At 43.2% G+C, this 15,698-nt stretch overlaps 1 protein-coding gene across 1 annotated transcript in view; it reads right to left on the bottom strand.

Moving 5' to 3' along the window:
* The window catches only part of lancl2 (LanC lantibiotic synthetase component C-like 2 (bacterial)), an 83,107-nt gene that overhangs the window by 50,235 nt on the left and 17,174 nt on the right, over nucleotides 1-15,698 (bottom strand). The window contains exon 4 of the mRNA XM_080752164.1: nucleotides 12,301-12,448. Within this exon, the coding sequence (XP_080608290.1) occupies nucleotides 12,301-12,448 (148 nt within the window). The remainder of the gene's footprint in view (nucleotides 1-12,300; nucleotides 12,449-15,698) is intronic.

The raw sequence follows: 15,698 nt of genomic DNA, 5'->3' as shown, positions 1-15,698 counted from the left end.
ATTTCTTTCACGACAGTGAAAACTGAGGGCATTGTTTTACAGATGGACAAAAAGGCAGGGGCTAAAGCCCCCTTTGATGTCTAGGTGTGCACGTGCCTGGTGAAGGGGATAGGGAGGTGGGTAACAGGGAAGGAGAGAGGGAGGCTGGGCTACGCCACAGCGTGATACAGCGCATTGCTGTTGTCCATGTGCCTCTTCTCGTCTCTGTGTGAAAACACACACACACACACACACACACACAAACAGAGGAGAGGAGAGGAGAGCAAGAACCGAGATATGAGGTGAAGGAAAAGACAAGTGCAGGGATGCAGAAAGATTGGAGAGGGAGAGGCAGGTATAGAGGCCGGCACGCTGAGAAAGAGACGCGTTGTGGGAGTGGCACTGACATAAAGGGACAAAGAAAGCATTGAGAAAGATGCCGCAGTATAGGGAAAAGAAAAGACGAAGAAAAAAAAATCAGACAAAAGAATAAGAAAGGGAGAGAGAACCATTGAGAAACAGAGGGGGTAGGGATGGGACGATAAGCGATATTATCGTTTATCGTGATAAAAAAAACTCACGATAATCGTATCGTCGAGATTTAATTTATCGTGATATCGTCCTCCGTCATGCACTGGGATCAATTCACCTTTTATTTGCCGAGCTGCATATCCGGTAGCACTTAAACCCTCTATAGGTGCTTATAATATACGTACTTGATACAGTCTTTTTTTTCACCCTCAAATGTCTTTGCCAAAAAATAGCCGATCTACAAGCTCACAACACGTCGCGTTGTGAGCTTGTAGATCGGCTATTCTTTTGGCAAATGTTCCGCCCCAGGATAATGGGTTTGATTATCGCAATAATATCGTAAATCGCAATTTCTTTTGTCACAATAATCGTGATATGACATTTTCATATCGTCCCCTCCCTAAGAAGGGGTAGAGATCCTGCAGCAGTTAACTCCTCCCTTGTGACAGGGCACATTTATAAGGCCGTCATTTGTCCGTTTAGACATTCCCTCGCTCACTTGAGTCTATTTCCTGCAATCCCCCGCCCACACACACACACACACACACACAGTCCTCGGCCACCCCACAGGGATACCGAGCCAATCTAATTTAGAGGGAAGTCATTTGTTTACAGCCCTAATGTATCACCGCCGTACACACAGCGGAGTTGCAACAGATACAGTTACTCGAGTGCGAGAGAGACGGCAGCTAGTTTGTCAACGGGGTCTAGAGGCTATACGTCGGATCGCACTCCTGAAGTAAAAGCCCATTTGGGGGTTTATTTTAACCCGTTTAGGCCTAGGATTATTGAATGTTTTAGCAATTGAAAAATAGCAGATCTACAAGCTCACAGCGCGGCACCAAGTGCCGCGCTGCGAGCTTGTAGATCTGCTATTCTTTTTTTTTTTTTTCGTAATTTTTATCCCACGATTTTGCAACCCATTTTCACCCAGTGCCAATTGCCTATGTAATCCTGGGCTCTGCTCTCCCTCTGCCGCGCCTGGGGAGACAACGGACTGACCTCATGCTTCCTTCAATGCATGAGTAGTCCAAGTTGTTTCTTTTCACCTGACAGGGGGGATTTCCCCGGGATGGACGTAGCGCGTGGAAGGAACACGTTATTCCAACCAGTTCCTTTCCCCTCCATCAGGCGCCCCGGCTGGCCAGGGGGAGGCATTATTGAGACCAGGATTACTGCATGTTTTTGTGAGGGTATCAACCCTAGGAGACACGGGGAGAACATGCAAACTCCACACAGAAAGGCCATATCGCCGACCCCACCTAGGGTGTGGGCGCTGATGACGCGGAGGGAGAAACACGCCCCCAGCACCCACAGCGTCCCCCGGCGGGAATCGAACCCAGGACCTTCTAGCTGTGAGGCGAAGCGCTAACCACTGCGCCACCGTGCCACCTAGATCTGCTATTTTTGAAAAAGTAGTGAAAATGTGTGCAAATCTTTGAATATATGTATTTTTAAAGCGAACGTTTGTAACACAAATTTTGCCTCTGGGTGGTCCCTGGAACTAGATATTTTGAGATGCGGGTCCGTGGCCAAATAAATATCAGTTTGGGGGTCCTTCACATGAAAAAGTTTGAGAACCACTGACATAGTAGTCTCTCAAGAACAGACTAACTGAGCTCCAGTTAAGCGAAAAGGACCTTTTCTTTGACAATGGCTGGCCAGATTGCTGACATAGAAACATAGGGTTTTTCAAAAAAATCTTAGAAGGATTCAAAAGACACTTATAGAATCGGGTAAAAATTCTAATTTTCACGAATTTTCAAAAATAGCAGATCTACAAGCTCGCAGCGCGGCACTCGATGCCGTGCTGTGAGCTTGTATATCTGCTGTTTTTCAATAGTTAAAGCATAAAATAATGATACACAATAATCTGTACCCGTTCTGAATGGGTTTAATGCTGCTGACAAGGTATATCAGCACAGTGTGCATAAGTCTGCACACCAGAGAAATCCGAGGGCAGGGAACCGTTTACCCCTGCTGCCGCAGTGCCCTTGTGCAAGGCGCTGAATCAGTGGATTCACACCTGAGCTGCTGGGACATCCACTTGGAGGGCTCACAACCAAATGAGTATCTACTAGGGGTGTAACAATACATTTTAACAACGATACAATACGCATCACGATACATGTTTGACGATACGATAAATGGACGATATTGGTTCATTCATGGCGATAGGATACGATTCGATTCAAAGATTTAAAATCAATATAGTAACTATTTAGCAAAGAAATTAAATCTGTGTAAAACGTGTAAAAAAATCTGTTATTATGTAAGTAAACGCTGTGATTATCTAGCAAATACATGGACATTACCGGTATATTTCAACACATTATTAAGGACAAACCCACCTTGACATGAACACAGAGATTACACACATTTATCGAGACCAAGAGTAGCTATATGGAACGGAAAGGTAATTAGACCTCTTTTTTCATTTTCCATACAATCAATTATTTGCATTGCAAAACTATTCCACACGGATTATCTGCATTTTAAAACGATACAAAGCCAAAACGGTACGGTAGTTTGCTTTTGCAAACGATATAGTAGATCATTGCAAATTCAAATCGATTTTTCGATTCAGTTACTATATCGTTACACCCCTATCTACCTTTTGGCATCCACACACACGCACACACGAAATTACACGGTGGTTTGAGAGAGTAGGGAAGTGATACTGTTGCAACGGCTTTGGAGAAAATTATTTGATAGCCGGAATCTGCAGCATTCAGACTGCGGCGTGCCGCGTACGCAGAGAGTGGTGCACGGTCAGTCGAGAGGGCTCTCTACGCAGTGAGCGGGTGCACGGTCAGTAGAGAGGGCTCTTATCTGCACAGCACAACAAAGCGAGGAGGCGATCATAGAAGCGGTGCACTAGGTGCCATGCTTCCATGACTGAGTCAAATGTGGAAATGATCCGTCCGTAAAAAGTGCCCTCTCCAGACCATGAATGTAGTTTTTACTATGGTGAAAGAAATGAAAATGCCCTCTTTCCATGCCATACCTGAAGGCAGCGAAGAGAGAATTGCCTTGTCCAAACTCTACTGAACTTGAAAGCTGCATTTTATGTTGAAAGAATTGCCCTCTCGGTGTATAAATCCATGCGGTTACGCCACATCTCCAGTATTGACTTGATTATGCAATTATTCAGTGTGGTATCAAGCACCGAAAACAGCCGACCTCCAAGCGAGTGATTCATTAGGTATTTTCATTACATGATGCAATTTTCATTGTCAGATTACATGTTTATCACATTTTCACATCTGTTAAAATAGTATGTTTGCCTCACTGAGAGATGTGTTCATTTGCCTAGTATCCTGTGGTTTTGGTGAGTTGATGTTGAGCTGTTTTGAGCGACTGTCTTTGAAAATGTTATTGTAGCATTCGTCGAACGTGTCGCACTGTGAGCTTGGAGGTCTGCTATTTTCGATATTTTCACCAAAAGCCCCTTTTAGAAATGTCAGCCCCAGCCAGCCTCTCTAACATTCTCTGCACGTCCCTGAAAACAGTCATCATATCATAACCAAATCTGTTTTGTTGTTTTCCCCTCTCAGCCCTGAGGTTGTCCACGCTGAAGCAGAGCACAAATTCACAGCAGGAAAAAAAAGGCACAAAACATGATACGGACGGGTCCAGAGAATAAGAGGCGTAAGAAGTCGTGCAGCCATGCATGCAAGGAGAGGCAGACAAATGCGGACAAACACGCACATTGCTGCAAACAAAAAACCCTGTCAGCACACTTTGCCATGAAAATAATAAAAAGAAGTGAAAAGATGGGAGAATCAACATCACAAGCGCTGCAGTGAGTCAGACTGAACGTGTGTTTCAGGAAGAGATTGGAGACCATTGGGAGCATTGGGATCATAATGCCGACAAACCTGCATCTGGGGAGATGACTTCTGCAACCTATGACAATATAGCGGTACTGTAAATCACGGTTAACCCATTCAGAACGGGTACACAGTATTGTGTATCATTATGTTATGCTTTAACTATTGAAAAATAGCAGATATACAAGCTCAGCGCTGCGAGCTTGTAGATCTGCTATTTTAGAAAAATCGTGAACATTTGAATTTGGACCCGATTCTATAAGTGTCTTTTGAATCCTTCTAAGTTTTTTTTTTTTTTTTAAACCTATGTTTCTATGTCAGCAATCTGGCCAGCCATCGTCAACGAAACGGTCCTTTTCACTTAACTGGAGCTCACTTAGTCTGCTCTTGAGAGACTACTATGTCAGTGGTTCTCAAACCTTTTCATGTGAAGGACCCCCAAAATGATATTTATTTGGCCATGGACCCCCATCTAAAATATTTAGTTCCAGGGACCACCCAGAAGCAAAATTTGAGTTACAAATGTTCGCTTTAAAAATACATATATTCAAAGATTTGCACACTTTTTCACGTTTTTTTTTTTTTTTTTTTCAAAAATAGCAGATCTACAAGCTCGCAGCGTGGCACTCGGTGCCGCGCTGTGAGCTTGTATATCTGCTATTTTTCACTGGTTAAGCATTCAGTAAATCTAGGCCTAAATGGGTTAACCACTTTAAGCCCTATATACTTTAGTCGACCAGGGGTCCCTCAGGGCGCTATGCTTGGTCCACTCCCCCGCCCCCCTCTTCACCAAATATATCTGGTGAAAATACCTGATCTACGACTTGTCAGTAGTTATGACATTTTACTTCACAATGAATAGTCACTCAAATCAATGCCATTAACAATTTAATTGTGCTTCCGTCATGAAACATTATGAATAAAAATTACATTTCTGTTTGGCGTTTAGCCTTCGTAAGCAAATAACACGCTGCACATTTAATTACTTTAAACTAAAAAAAGAAAATACATTGAGAGTGGAATTAGACAATCTACAAGCTCAAAACAAGTTTTTTCCAGGAATTTTTGAAATGTTTGAAATTATTATTATTATTATTTTTAAATCATGGAAACGAGTATGACAATTATGCATACAATAATTGCGATCGTCTCAAATAATTGCGACTAGGTGATTATATGTAAGAATTGCTCTCAACTGAGCTTTTTGTTTTTGCAGAATGTTTGCCTATTATGATGACTCAGAATAGCGGGACACAGGGGTTCAGGTGGTTGTTAAACCCATTTAGGCCTAGAATTATTGAATGCTTTAACCAGTGAAAAATAGCAGATATGCAAGCTCACTGTGAGCTTGTAGATCTGCTATTTTTGAAAAAGTCGTGAAAATGTGTGCAAATCTTTGAATATATGTATTTCTAAAGCGAACGTTTGTAACTCAAATTTTGCTTCTGGGTGGTCCCTGGAACTAAATATTTTGAGATGGGGGTCCGTGGCCAAATGCATATCATTTTGGGGGTCCTTCACATGAAAAGGTTTAGAACCACTGACATAGTAGTCTCTCAAGAACAGACTAAAAAAATCTTAGAAGGTTTCAAAAGACACTTATAGAATCGGGTCAAAATTCTAATTTTCACGATTTTTCAAAAATAGCAGATCTACAAGCTCGCAGCGCGGCACTCGGTGCCGCGCTGTGAGCTTGTATATCTGCTATTTTTCAATAGTTAAAGCATAAAATAATGATACACAATAATGTGTACCCGTTCTAAATGGGTTTTAATATAGAATGCCATTCATCAACTCCATGAAATGGATTCAGCGCTGTGATCTTTGTGGTCTGCTGGCGTTTAGGGTGGCAGCACCAGATGATGGCGTGATGAATAGTTGTTGCAGGAAGACGGATGATGTGCTTCAAAGCCACGCTCGTGACAACCTGATTCCTCCATTTGTCACCATGATATTCATATCCAATATGTCTGACCACAACACCGGCTGTTTGTCAACTTCCTGCTGACACACTCACAACACCTATTGTGTGTGAGCGTGCGTATGTGTGTGCATGTGTGCGTGTGGCACCTCACCAATAAGGACAGCTGGTCCTGCAGTTTTTGCAGCAATTTGTGTGCAGGAGTGAGTGTGTGCATGCGTGCACGAGCATTTAAATTGGTCAGAAAATAAAAATGCAAAAAAACCTAATGCAATAATCATTCTACACACACACACACACACACACACACACACACACACACACACACACACACACACACACACACACACACACACACACACACACACACACACACACACACACACACACACACACACACACACACACACACACACACACACACACACACACACACACACAATATTGGCTTAGTTAGTGGCGAAGCCAGGGTAAGTTGCGTGGGGTGTCTTTGGCAGCATGGTGACGTGTGGGTACAGCTTGACGATAAAGCTGTCTGTATAACCGGCTGTCTCCAGACAATTGTAGAATTTCTTTTTTTTTAATTAATACTTAACTCATTCCCTGCCAGGCCCGATAGTCCCGAGATTATTCCAATGTCTTTCCCCGCCAGGCCCGATAGTCCCGAGAATTTAAAAAAAAAAAAAAAAAAAAAAATTTTTTTTCAAAAAATTTTTTTTTTTCAAAATTTTCTTTTGACCCCAAAAAATGGAGTAGGCATGATAGCAATCGCGAAATTGCATGTTTAACCCCCATAGCAACCCCATCTTTCAAGCATGGCAGCCATTTTGGCAGCCATCTTTGTTAAACATAGTGGCTGTTATCTCATGAATGCCTGAACGGATTTCCATTCGGATTTTTTTGTTTGAAAGCTGTGAGCAATGTGGACACACGTGGTGCATTATCTAGGTATGGGTGTGCATGATCCGTGCACACCCAATTACATGGAAGTCTATGGAGACGAATGGCAGGTGGGAGTACGGAGGTATGTTAAAATGGCGGTCAATGTGTTAATAGATGGTCAAAAAGCCTAAATTGTTTTAAAAAGACCAAATACGAGTTGTGTGGTTTTGTTGCGGTGCGGTCGACTCAAAAGGCAGAGCGGGTGTGACAAAAGTATGACGTTATGCCTTATTTATGCTCAGTAGTACGAGTGTATATATCCTCTATAAACAAGAACTCAACTGAACATGATGCTCTTTGGAGCGCCAGGACCGTAGTCGGGATCGGGTCTCGAACCCACGACATGCTGTCAGGCCCCATCAGGACGTTTCTTTATTGTGTTTCACACTCAATGATCACAGAGCACAACAACTGTCCTGATAGCAGATATACAAGCTCAAACATCACATCTTTTTTTTCCTCTTAAATTTAGTGTATAGCCAATTATTTTTTACCACCTTTTTCTCCCCAATTTGGTCGTAAAGCCATTAATTTCTCGCCACACACATTTATGTGTTGTTACTGCTGTACCCTATTGAGTATTGACTAATTGCAACGATGTCTGAACTGCATTACTGCAATAAAGACGGTAGCGCATCGATGGCCCGATTTTGAAACTCGCCTTGAGCACACAACTCGGCGAGCGCCACCCATCATATGTGTTATTGCTATTATAAAATGCGCGCTGAATGTAATCAGCACACGTTACGTTTTAGCGTCGCTCGCATATTTAGCGCAGGGGGTGTTTTTTTATGTAAATCAACAGCAAAGAGTGAAAAAGTCTTAATGAGCAGCTGATCATTATTCACGCTTCCAAAAGGTTAGTCGATAGACGGAATCTCCTTAGCGCGGCGGTATTTAGCGCCGTCTAAATAGGGCGGCTAGTGTCCAATCATGTGCATAGCATGCAAACTATACTATACCATACAGTGGTTCAAATAAATAATACAATAAATCCCAGATTTTTGGGCTTTAAAACCATATTGTAGCCGAAGGCTTTCTCCAATAGAGTAATCATCTTGTCCTGTTAGGTTAAGCTGCCTCATATCTACAGTACAACCATAATCCTATTGCTCTGCAGACACGATAATCACCACGATCTCTTTCCTCTCAGAGATCTCAGGCCTGTAGGAATTGTGCGTGCGTGCGTACGGGAGCCGGGAGGGGATAAAAGAGTGTGATCTAGAGCAGTGATTCGCAATCTTTTTTGATTTCAAAGCCCCCATAGTTTGATATGCATGAGGCCATGAGGGCTCCATTATGACATGATTTGCATCTCTGGGAGTCTGGGACTGCAGCCTGCACTGCAGAACCCAAATGGACCATGGACCTTTATGATTGATTGGTTAACAATCAATCATTTGGCCCGGTGACCCCCTGGAAGAGAGGCTGCCGTGTAGTGCAGGGGTCTTCAGCAGGGGGTTCGGGACGCGTAGGGGGTCCTCAGAGTTACTACAGGGGGTTCTCCAAATCTTTGAGTGATAGAAAGTTTTTTTTTCTCCTTTTTTTATATAATATAATATATCCATATCCATATTCCGTGAACTTCTAAAGAGCTTTGGTGTAGAGGGGGAAAAGAGCTGACTACGGTAAGTACATAGTGAAAGGTCAAGTTTATTAAGTATCGAAGGTTCAAGTGGTTAAATATTTGAAAACACAAATTGTAATGAATCCAAAATACACTGATGATTGTGCTGTCAAACGATGAAACTAAATGGAATCTATTAACAGGTTGTGGGGGTCCCTGCTTCATCTCTCTCTCAACTAAAGGGTCCTTGGCCTGAAAACGTTGAAGACCCCTGGTGTAGTGTTAGCAGGACCAGCACGCTTGGTCTCTCTCCATGTGTTTTTCCCCCCCTGAGTCTCCCTGCCTCTCTGACTCAGATACTGTCTATAATGTTATTATTGGCTCATGCGGCCCTGGGGCAGGGCACGCCACGCAACAAGGTTACGGCTTCCTTCTCACTTGGCTGGAGCAGGGGAGAGAAACGAGGTGAAGCCCGGGGCTTGTGCAGGGTTGAAAAACCACGGGTAGTTCACAGGAAGGGGGTGGGGGAGCTCAACAATGCATGTTACTGCTGCTAACATCCATTTCTATATATTAAGAGTCCCTTAACCACTTAAGCCATATTTTAAACTGGCATACGTTGGTGTTGCACGGAATTCGCCAAAGTAGCAGAACGAAAGAAACAAGGAAACAACTTTTAAAATAAGCATTATTAACTCATTCTCTGCCTTTTCAAAATGGCTGCCAAGTACCAGGATGCCAAAACATGTAATTTTAGTGCACGGATCCGTGCACGCCCATGCCTAGATCATGCACCATGTGTGTGCACGCTGTTCACAGCTTTCAAACAAAACAATCCGCTTGGAAATCCGTTCAGGCATTATGTTTTCTTCAAATGTAAACAAACATGGCTGCCATGTTTGAAAGATGTGGTTGGTATGGGGGTTAAACATACAATTTCGCGATTGCGATCATGCCTACTACAATTTTGGAGGTCCAAAAAAATATATATATATTTGCTAACTCGGGAAACTCGGGCCCTGGCGGCCTGAAACTCAGGAGGGGGCAGCAAATGAGCTAACTGCAATCAAAGACAGCAGAGGATGTCGACATGCATAATGGTGGCTGTCAATGGCAATCAATGTAGTTCTGGTCTGCATGAGTGAGTATTGCTCGTCGCACGTGAGATGCTGAGAACTGCACCCGAGTATTGCTTACTCTGTGTCACCAAGCAACCTGAGGAACACGATTAAATCTTGAAGGTAAACCGCAAACAATGTCGTGGGGGAAAAGAAATGATATTACACAGTGAAGTCCGATGGATCTCCCAAACCCATTGACATCAATACATTGAAATCAATCTGTTGATGTTGTTTGTTCCCTGCCAGGATCGGATCAGGAAGTCGATTCAATCGACTTGATTACATAAGTGGACTCCCAACAGGGAAAGTCGAAAGTTGAAGAACAAATAAATAAGAAAAAGAGACATTTGAGACTATTGATGCCTGTTTCATGTAATCAATTCCCCAAATGTGTTATTTTGGGGACCGCTCAGTCTCAGCGAAAGTTTCAGTTCATTCATACCTCTTCAGGGTTCCCACAAATTTTTACCAATTAATTTCCAAAACTTTTCCAGAATATTTAACCCGGTTTCCAGGACAATATAACAATAATTCAGCTCAATAACAGGTCGCTTATTCCTATGTGCAATGCCCAAAGACAGGTAGTGTATGCCAGTGGTCCTCAACCTTTTCAGGCCGTGACCCCTGAAATAATCATGTTTTAACTGGGGACCCGGCACCCTGACGAGCACTAAGAGTTGAGGAATTTTGTATAACACGGTTCTATTGTGAAAATAGTGTGTAGATCGGCTATTTTCACAATTTCAGCCTCTAATATTTGACAATTTGGCCCATGTTTAATTTGTCATTTCAGAGGTATTAACAAAATCAATAACCAAAGACAATGCATAGCTATTTTTTCCAGGACCTTCCTTGATAAATTCCAAAACTTTTCCAGTACTGGAAAAATATTTTTCTAATTTCAAAATATATCCAGGAATTTCATGACCGTGGGAACCCTGCCTCTTATTTGTTGGCTGGTGACTGTGGTAAGACGCGTGGTATATACAGTATGCTCCTAGCGAGACATTTAACTTCACCAGGCCGCCACAACAGACGGCATTGCACGCTGAGAACAGCTGACTGAAGGCTACAAACCTCACTGCTTTACTCATAAAGTACAAGTCACTCACATCGCGTCGCGGATGTGCCCGTTATGAGAGCTTGGAGGTCTGCTATTCTCTGCACGCAACACCGTCGCGGGACGGAGAATAAATGAATTAGGCTTGATCGTGGGCTGCAGCTGCTGTGATCATAGATGCGTCGCAGCGCGACACGCTGTGAGCTTGTAGATCGTCTGTTTTCAAATAGCCTGGCTATAGGACTAAAGGTAGGCCTACTATGTTTTATAATAATATCATTTATATTCAGTTGTCAAGACACAGATCTTTAATACAAGTTGCTCAAGTTGAACAGCAGACTGTGTGTGTGGTTTCTCCGCCCGACCTTCCGACCCCCCCCCCCCCCCCCACACACACACCCCCCACCCCGTCAATATGATGACGTCATACGGATCGATTCAACTTCGACTTGAAAAAAACTTGAGTCGTTAATGCCCTACATTCCAGTACCAGGGTTCCCACACATTTTTACCAATGAATTTCCAAAACTTTTCCAGAATATTTAACCCAATTTCCAGGACTATATAAGAATAATTCAGCGCAATAAGACGTCTCTTACTCCTATGTGCAATGCCTAAAGACAGGCAATGTAGCAAAAAATAAAGCGTGCACGCCGCGAACAGACCATGGCGTGCATGCGGTTCATGAACAATGGAACACACACGCGCCCCCGTCAAAAGGTAAGAACATTGTGGCAGCGAACCCTCAGTGTCGATATGGTGGCAGTAAATGAGTTTTAACCCATTTAGGCCTAGAATTATTGAATGCTTTAACCAGTGAAAAATAGCAGATATACAAGCTCACAGCGCGGCACCAATATATGTATTTTCAAAGCGAACGTTTGTAACTCAAATTTTGCTTCTGGGTGGGTGGTCCCTGGAACTAAATATTTTGAGATGGGGGTCCGTGGCCAAATAAATATAATTTTGGGGGTCCTTCACATGAAAAGGTTTGAGAACCACTGACATAGTAGTCTCTCAAGAACAGACTAACTGAGCTCCAGTTAAGTGAAAAGGACCTTGACGACGGCTGGCCAGATTGCTGACATAGAAACATAGGTTTTTTTTTTTTTAACCCCTTGGAAGGATTCAAAAGACACTTATAGAATCGGGACAAAATTCAAATGTTCACGATTTAAAAAAAATAGCAGATCCTGCGAGCTTGTAGATCTGCTATTTTTCAATAGTTAAAGCATAGTTAATGCAATAATGTGTACCCATTCTGAATGGGTTTTAATGCCCTACATTCCAGGACGGTTGTTGGTGTCGTCCACTGTGTTGGTGTAATGTGACATTAGGAGTATCACCTTAGCGATGGTGCCATCGTCCACTGTGTTGGGTCCTATCTCCTTGTTGACATAGAGCAGAGCGTAGAGGTAACCGGCTCGACCGTACAGCAGCTCATCCGACATGTCCGACTCTGGACTCAGTACCGCCCTCTGTAGCTGAAGAAGTCTGATACACACACACACACACACACACACACACACACACACACACACACACACACACACACACACACACACACACACACACACACACACACACACACACACACACAGTTAACTAGAACAGTGGTTCTCAACCTGTGGGTCGAGACCCCCATGGCGGTCCCCAAATTATTTTGGGGGGTCCCCAGATGATTTACTTAATGTGCAACATTGTTTTCTCATTCAACAGTAAACAAACCAACATAAAGAAGATTAACACGATGACTGCCAAGGGCCACAAGAGGCCGCTAAAGTGCCAGACATTCCCCCGTAGGCCACCACTGTAACATACGGGTACCCACGCAGCAGTGGATCTTCATTTCACGTTGAACAGTGGAATGAACATGACCCGGATGAAGAGAGTTAACAGATGCTATAGGCTTTTTTTCTTTTTTTTTAAGCCCGATTTGAGGCTATTTAGCCACAAAAAAAAATATTTCGCTTCCATAGGAACACAGTTCAGAGAAAATGGGCTCTAAAGATGTGAGAATGTATTGGATTAGGCGGTGCGATGCGGCGGCGTTACCCGATTACGGGCCGGTGGAAAGAGATCGTGGTTTTCGGCCTGGATGAAAATTTAGACGGAGGCTTCGTTGAGGCCTCCGATTATTTAATTCATTTTATTAAAGAAACCGGAATTGTTCGGTTTCGGCACCTCGAATACGTCGCGCATAGATTGAGTTTGTTTTGGGGGGCTCTAAACTTTATTCTAAACCATTTTCAATGGAATAAATCGTCGGAACACGTAGAATGGCTCGTTGGAAAGCGATGGACGAGCCAGGACCACCCACGTCTCTAGAAGCAGCTCAGGGTAAGTAAAATAGCAAAATAAATATTGGATTGGATTGAAAAAAAGAACAAAAATTGTTCGGTTTTAGCACTAAAAGAGTTAAGTGTATAGAGGGTTTATGCACATTTCTAAAGTGACAATTTAAGGACTTTTTAATGTTAGAGGCAGAAATTAAGAAAATAGCAGATCTACGTTGCGAGGCATTGTGAGCATGCAGATCTGCTATTTTCATAATAGAACCCTATTATACAAAATGTAAAGCCTCAAATCTCGTCAGGGTGGGGGGTCCCCAGTTCAAATATGATTATTTTGGGGGTCACAGCCTGAAAAAGGTTGAGAACCACTGAACTAGAAAGGGGAGCTTTCATGGAGCACATTATCTCCACCAGGCTGGGTTGCCTACTCACTGCCAAGTCGTGGTTCACAGGACTCGGAAAAGCTATACGAGGGAATTAGTCTTTCGACAACATACGGTTCTCCTTTTCAAATTTGCAGCGGCCCCTATGGACAGAAGCTTTTGGAGGTGTGCTCTATAACAGGGGTTTTCAAAGTGGGTGACGGGGCACACTGGGGTGCCGCGACGGCAGTCCAGGGGTGCCGCGAGATCATATGATAATATTTGGAATTTATTTGGACACTTGGAATTTTTTTTATTTAGTATCATTTTAAACTTGAAGTACAAAGTTATTTTCAGTCAGTTCTAACCAAAATGGCTATTATCTCAACGTTTTCCTCGCAACACAATCACTAAAATATCCTCACTGTCGGGCAGAAAAATTTCCAAGTTTCAAATTTGTACGTCTTTTGGTAAAGCAAAGCCCTGCTTCATCATACAAGACTGTCGCACAAAACTAGTGAAAACAGCAATCTACAAGCACACAGCGAGGCGTTGTGTGCTTGTAGAGCTGCTGTTTTCACTAGTTTAGTCCATTTTATAGATGATAAATAGGGGTGTGTATGTAGGGGTGCCTCGGATTAAAACAAATATTTATGGGGTGCCGAGACAAAAAAGTTTGGGAACCCCTGGTCTATAAAGACCCCTCAACATGTGAGTCATTTTGAAAGCCAATTATAGGCAAATTGCAGGGAATGTCAAACCCCTGTTGTCAGAAAATGATAAACGGTGGGAAATCTAGTTAGATGGAAATGGGCGTTGCCTCTGAGGAGTTGATCCAAGGAATCCACAATTTCCACTGTACAACCTAAGGCAAGGGGTCTTCAACGTTTTCAGTCCATGGACCCCTTAGTTGAGAGAGAGATGAAGCAGGGACCCCCATAACCTGTTCATAGATTCCATATAGTTTCATTGTTTGACAGCACAATCATCAGTGTACGGTATTTTGGATTCATGTCAATGAGTGTGTTTCAGATATTTAACCAATATGGGTAATAATAATAAAAAATATATATACATAATAATATAAAAAAAGGTTGTATCACTCAGCTTTGGAGGACCCCCTGTACTAACCTTGAGGACCCCCTAGGGGTCACGGACCCCCGGTTGAAGACACCTGAGGGTCAAGAGGCTGATAAAGCACTACCCGATTTGAAAGTGTGGGCTTGGGTGTTTTCCTTGGTGGTTTGCGTGATTAGCTCTGGATTCCCACACACAGGGCCGAAAACAAAATCTCTGCCTCCAGCGTTCCAGCGATAACAATGCGTCTTGTTAATCCTAAGCACATCATTGTACACCTAAACTGTGCGATAACAGAAGCGTTGAGAAGAATGACTGCCCTGTCCCCCCCCCCAGCCTCATCTATAATAATTGGATTGCTTTGCACCATTTTAATTCGGTTACATTATTCATGCATTCTGTTTTGTTTTGCACAACAGGAGGAGGAAGTTGACAGGAAGCAGCGTGTGGCCATTAGGGATAAAACAGAAGCAAACCACGCCTGAATAACACCAGTTGAGCAGAATATATTAAGACTGGGCTTCTTTCTTTCACTACACCAGTAAGACTCCCTAATCGGGAGATAAGCGACCGCCAGGTCACATGCAGATATACTGTGTACCGCTTTGCGTGATTTTAGGGCAAAATCTGTAGGAGCAGTGTCCAAAAATGTGTTTTGCAAGAATCAGCCTCATGGTGGCGCTAGAAGAGGGCCATGTGAGAAATGAGGGGTGGAGGTTGTGGTTTGGCAGCCAAGGAGTGTGTGTGCCAAGTTTGGCAAAAGAGAGATCGCCAGTAGGCTGCACCAGTGTCTCAAATTACAGCAGAGTGAGAGAACGGACATAGGCCTATAATAGTTGGCGAAATGGCAACTTCACGTGTTGTTCATAAAACAAGCCAAGATCTGCACAAAATAGGCTAAAATCCCTGTTATAGCCTACAGTAGCCTACATCTCTCATTCTCTCTCTCCCCTCCCTGACGTTCTCGCTGCGTGTGATTTATATTTCGTCCTTCCAACGGTGACGCGCCAA

The sequence above is a fragment of the Nannobrachium achirus genome, assembly GCF_963921795.1.
Source record: "Nannobrachium achirus genome assembly, chromosome: 21".
Classification (NCBI taxonomy): Eukaryota; Metazoa; Chordata; class Actinopteri; order Myctophiformes; family Myctophidae; genus Nannobrachium; species Nannobrachium achirus.
This window is presented reverse-complemented; position numbering and strand designations above follow the sequence as displayed.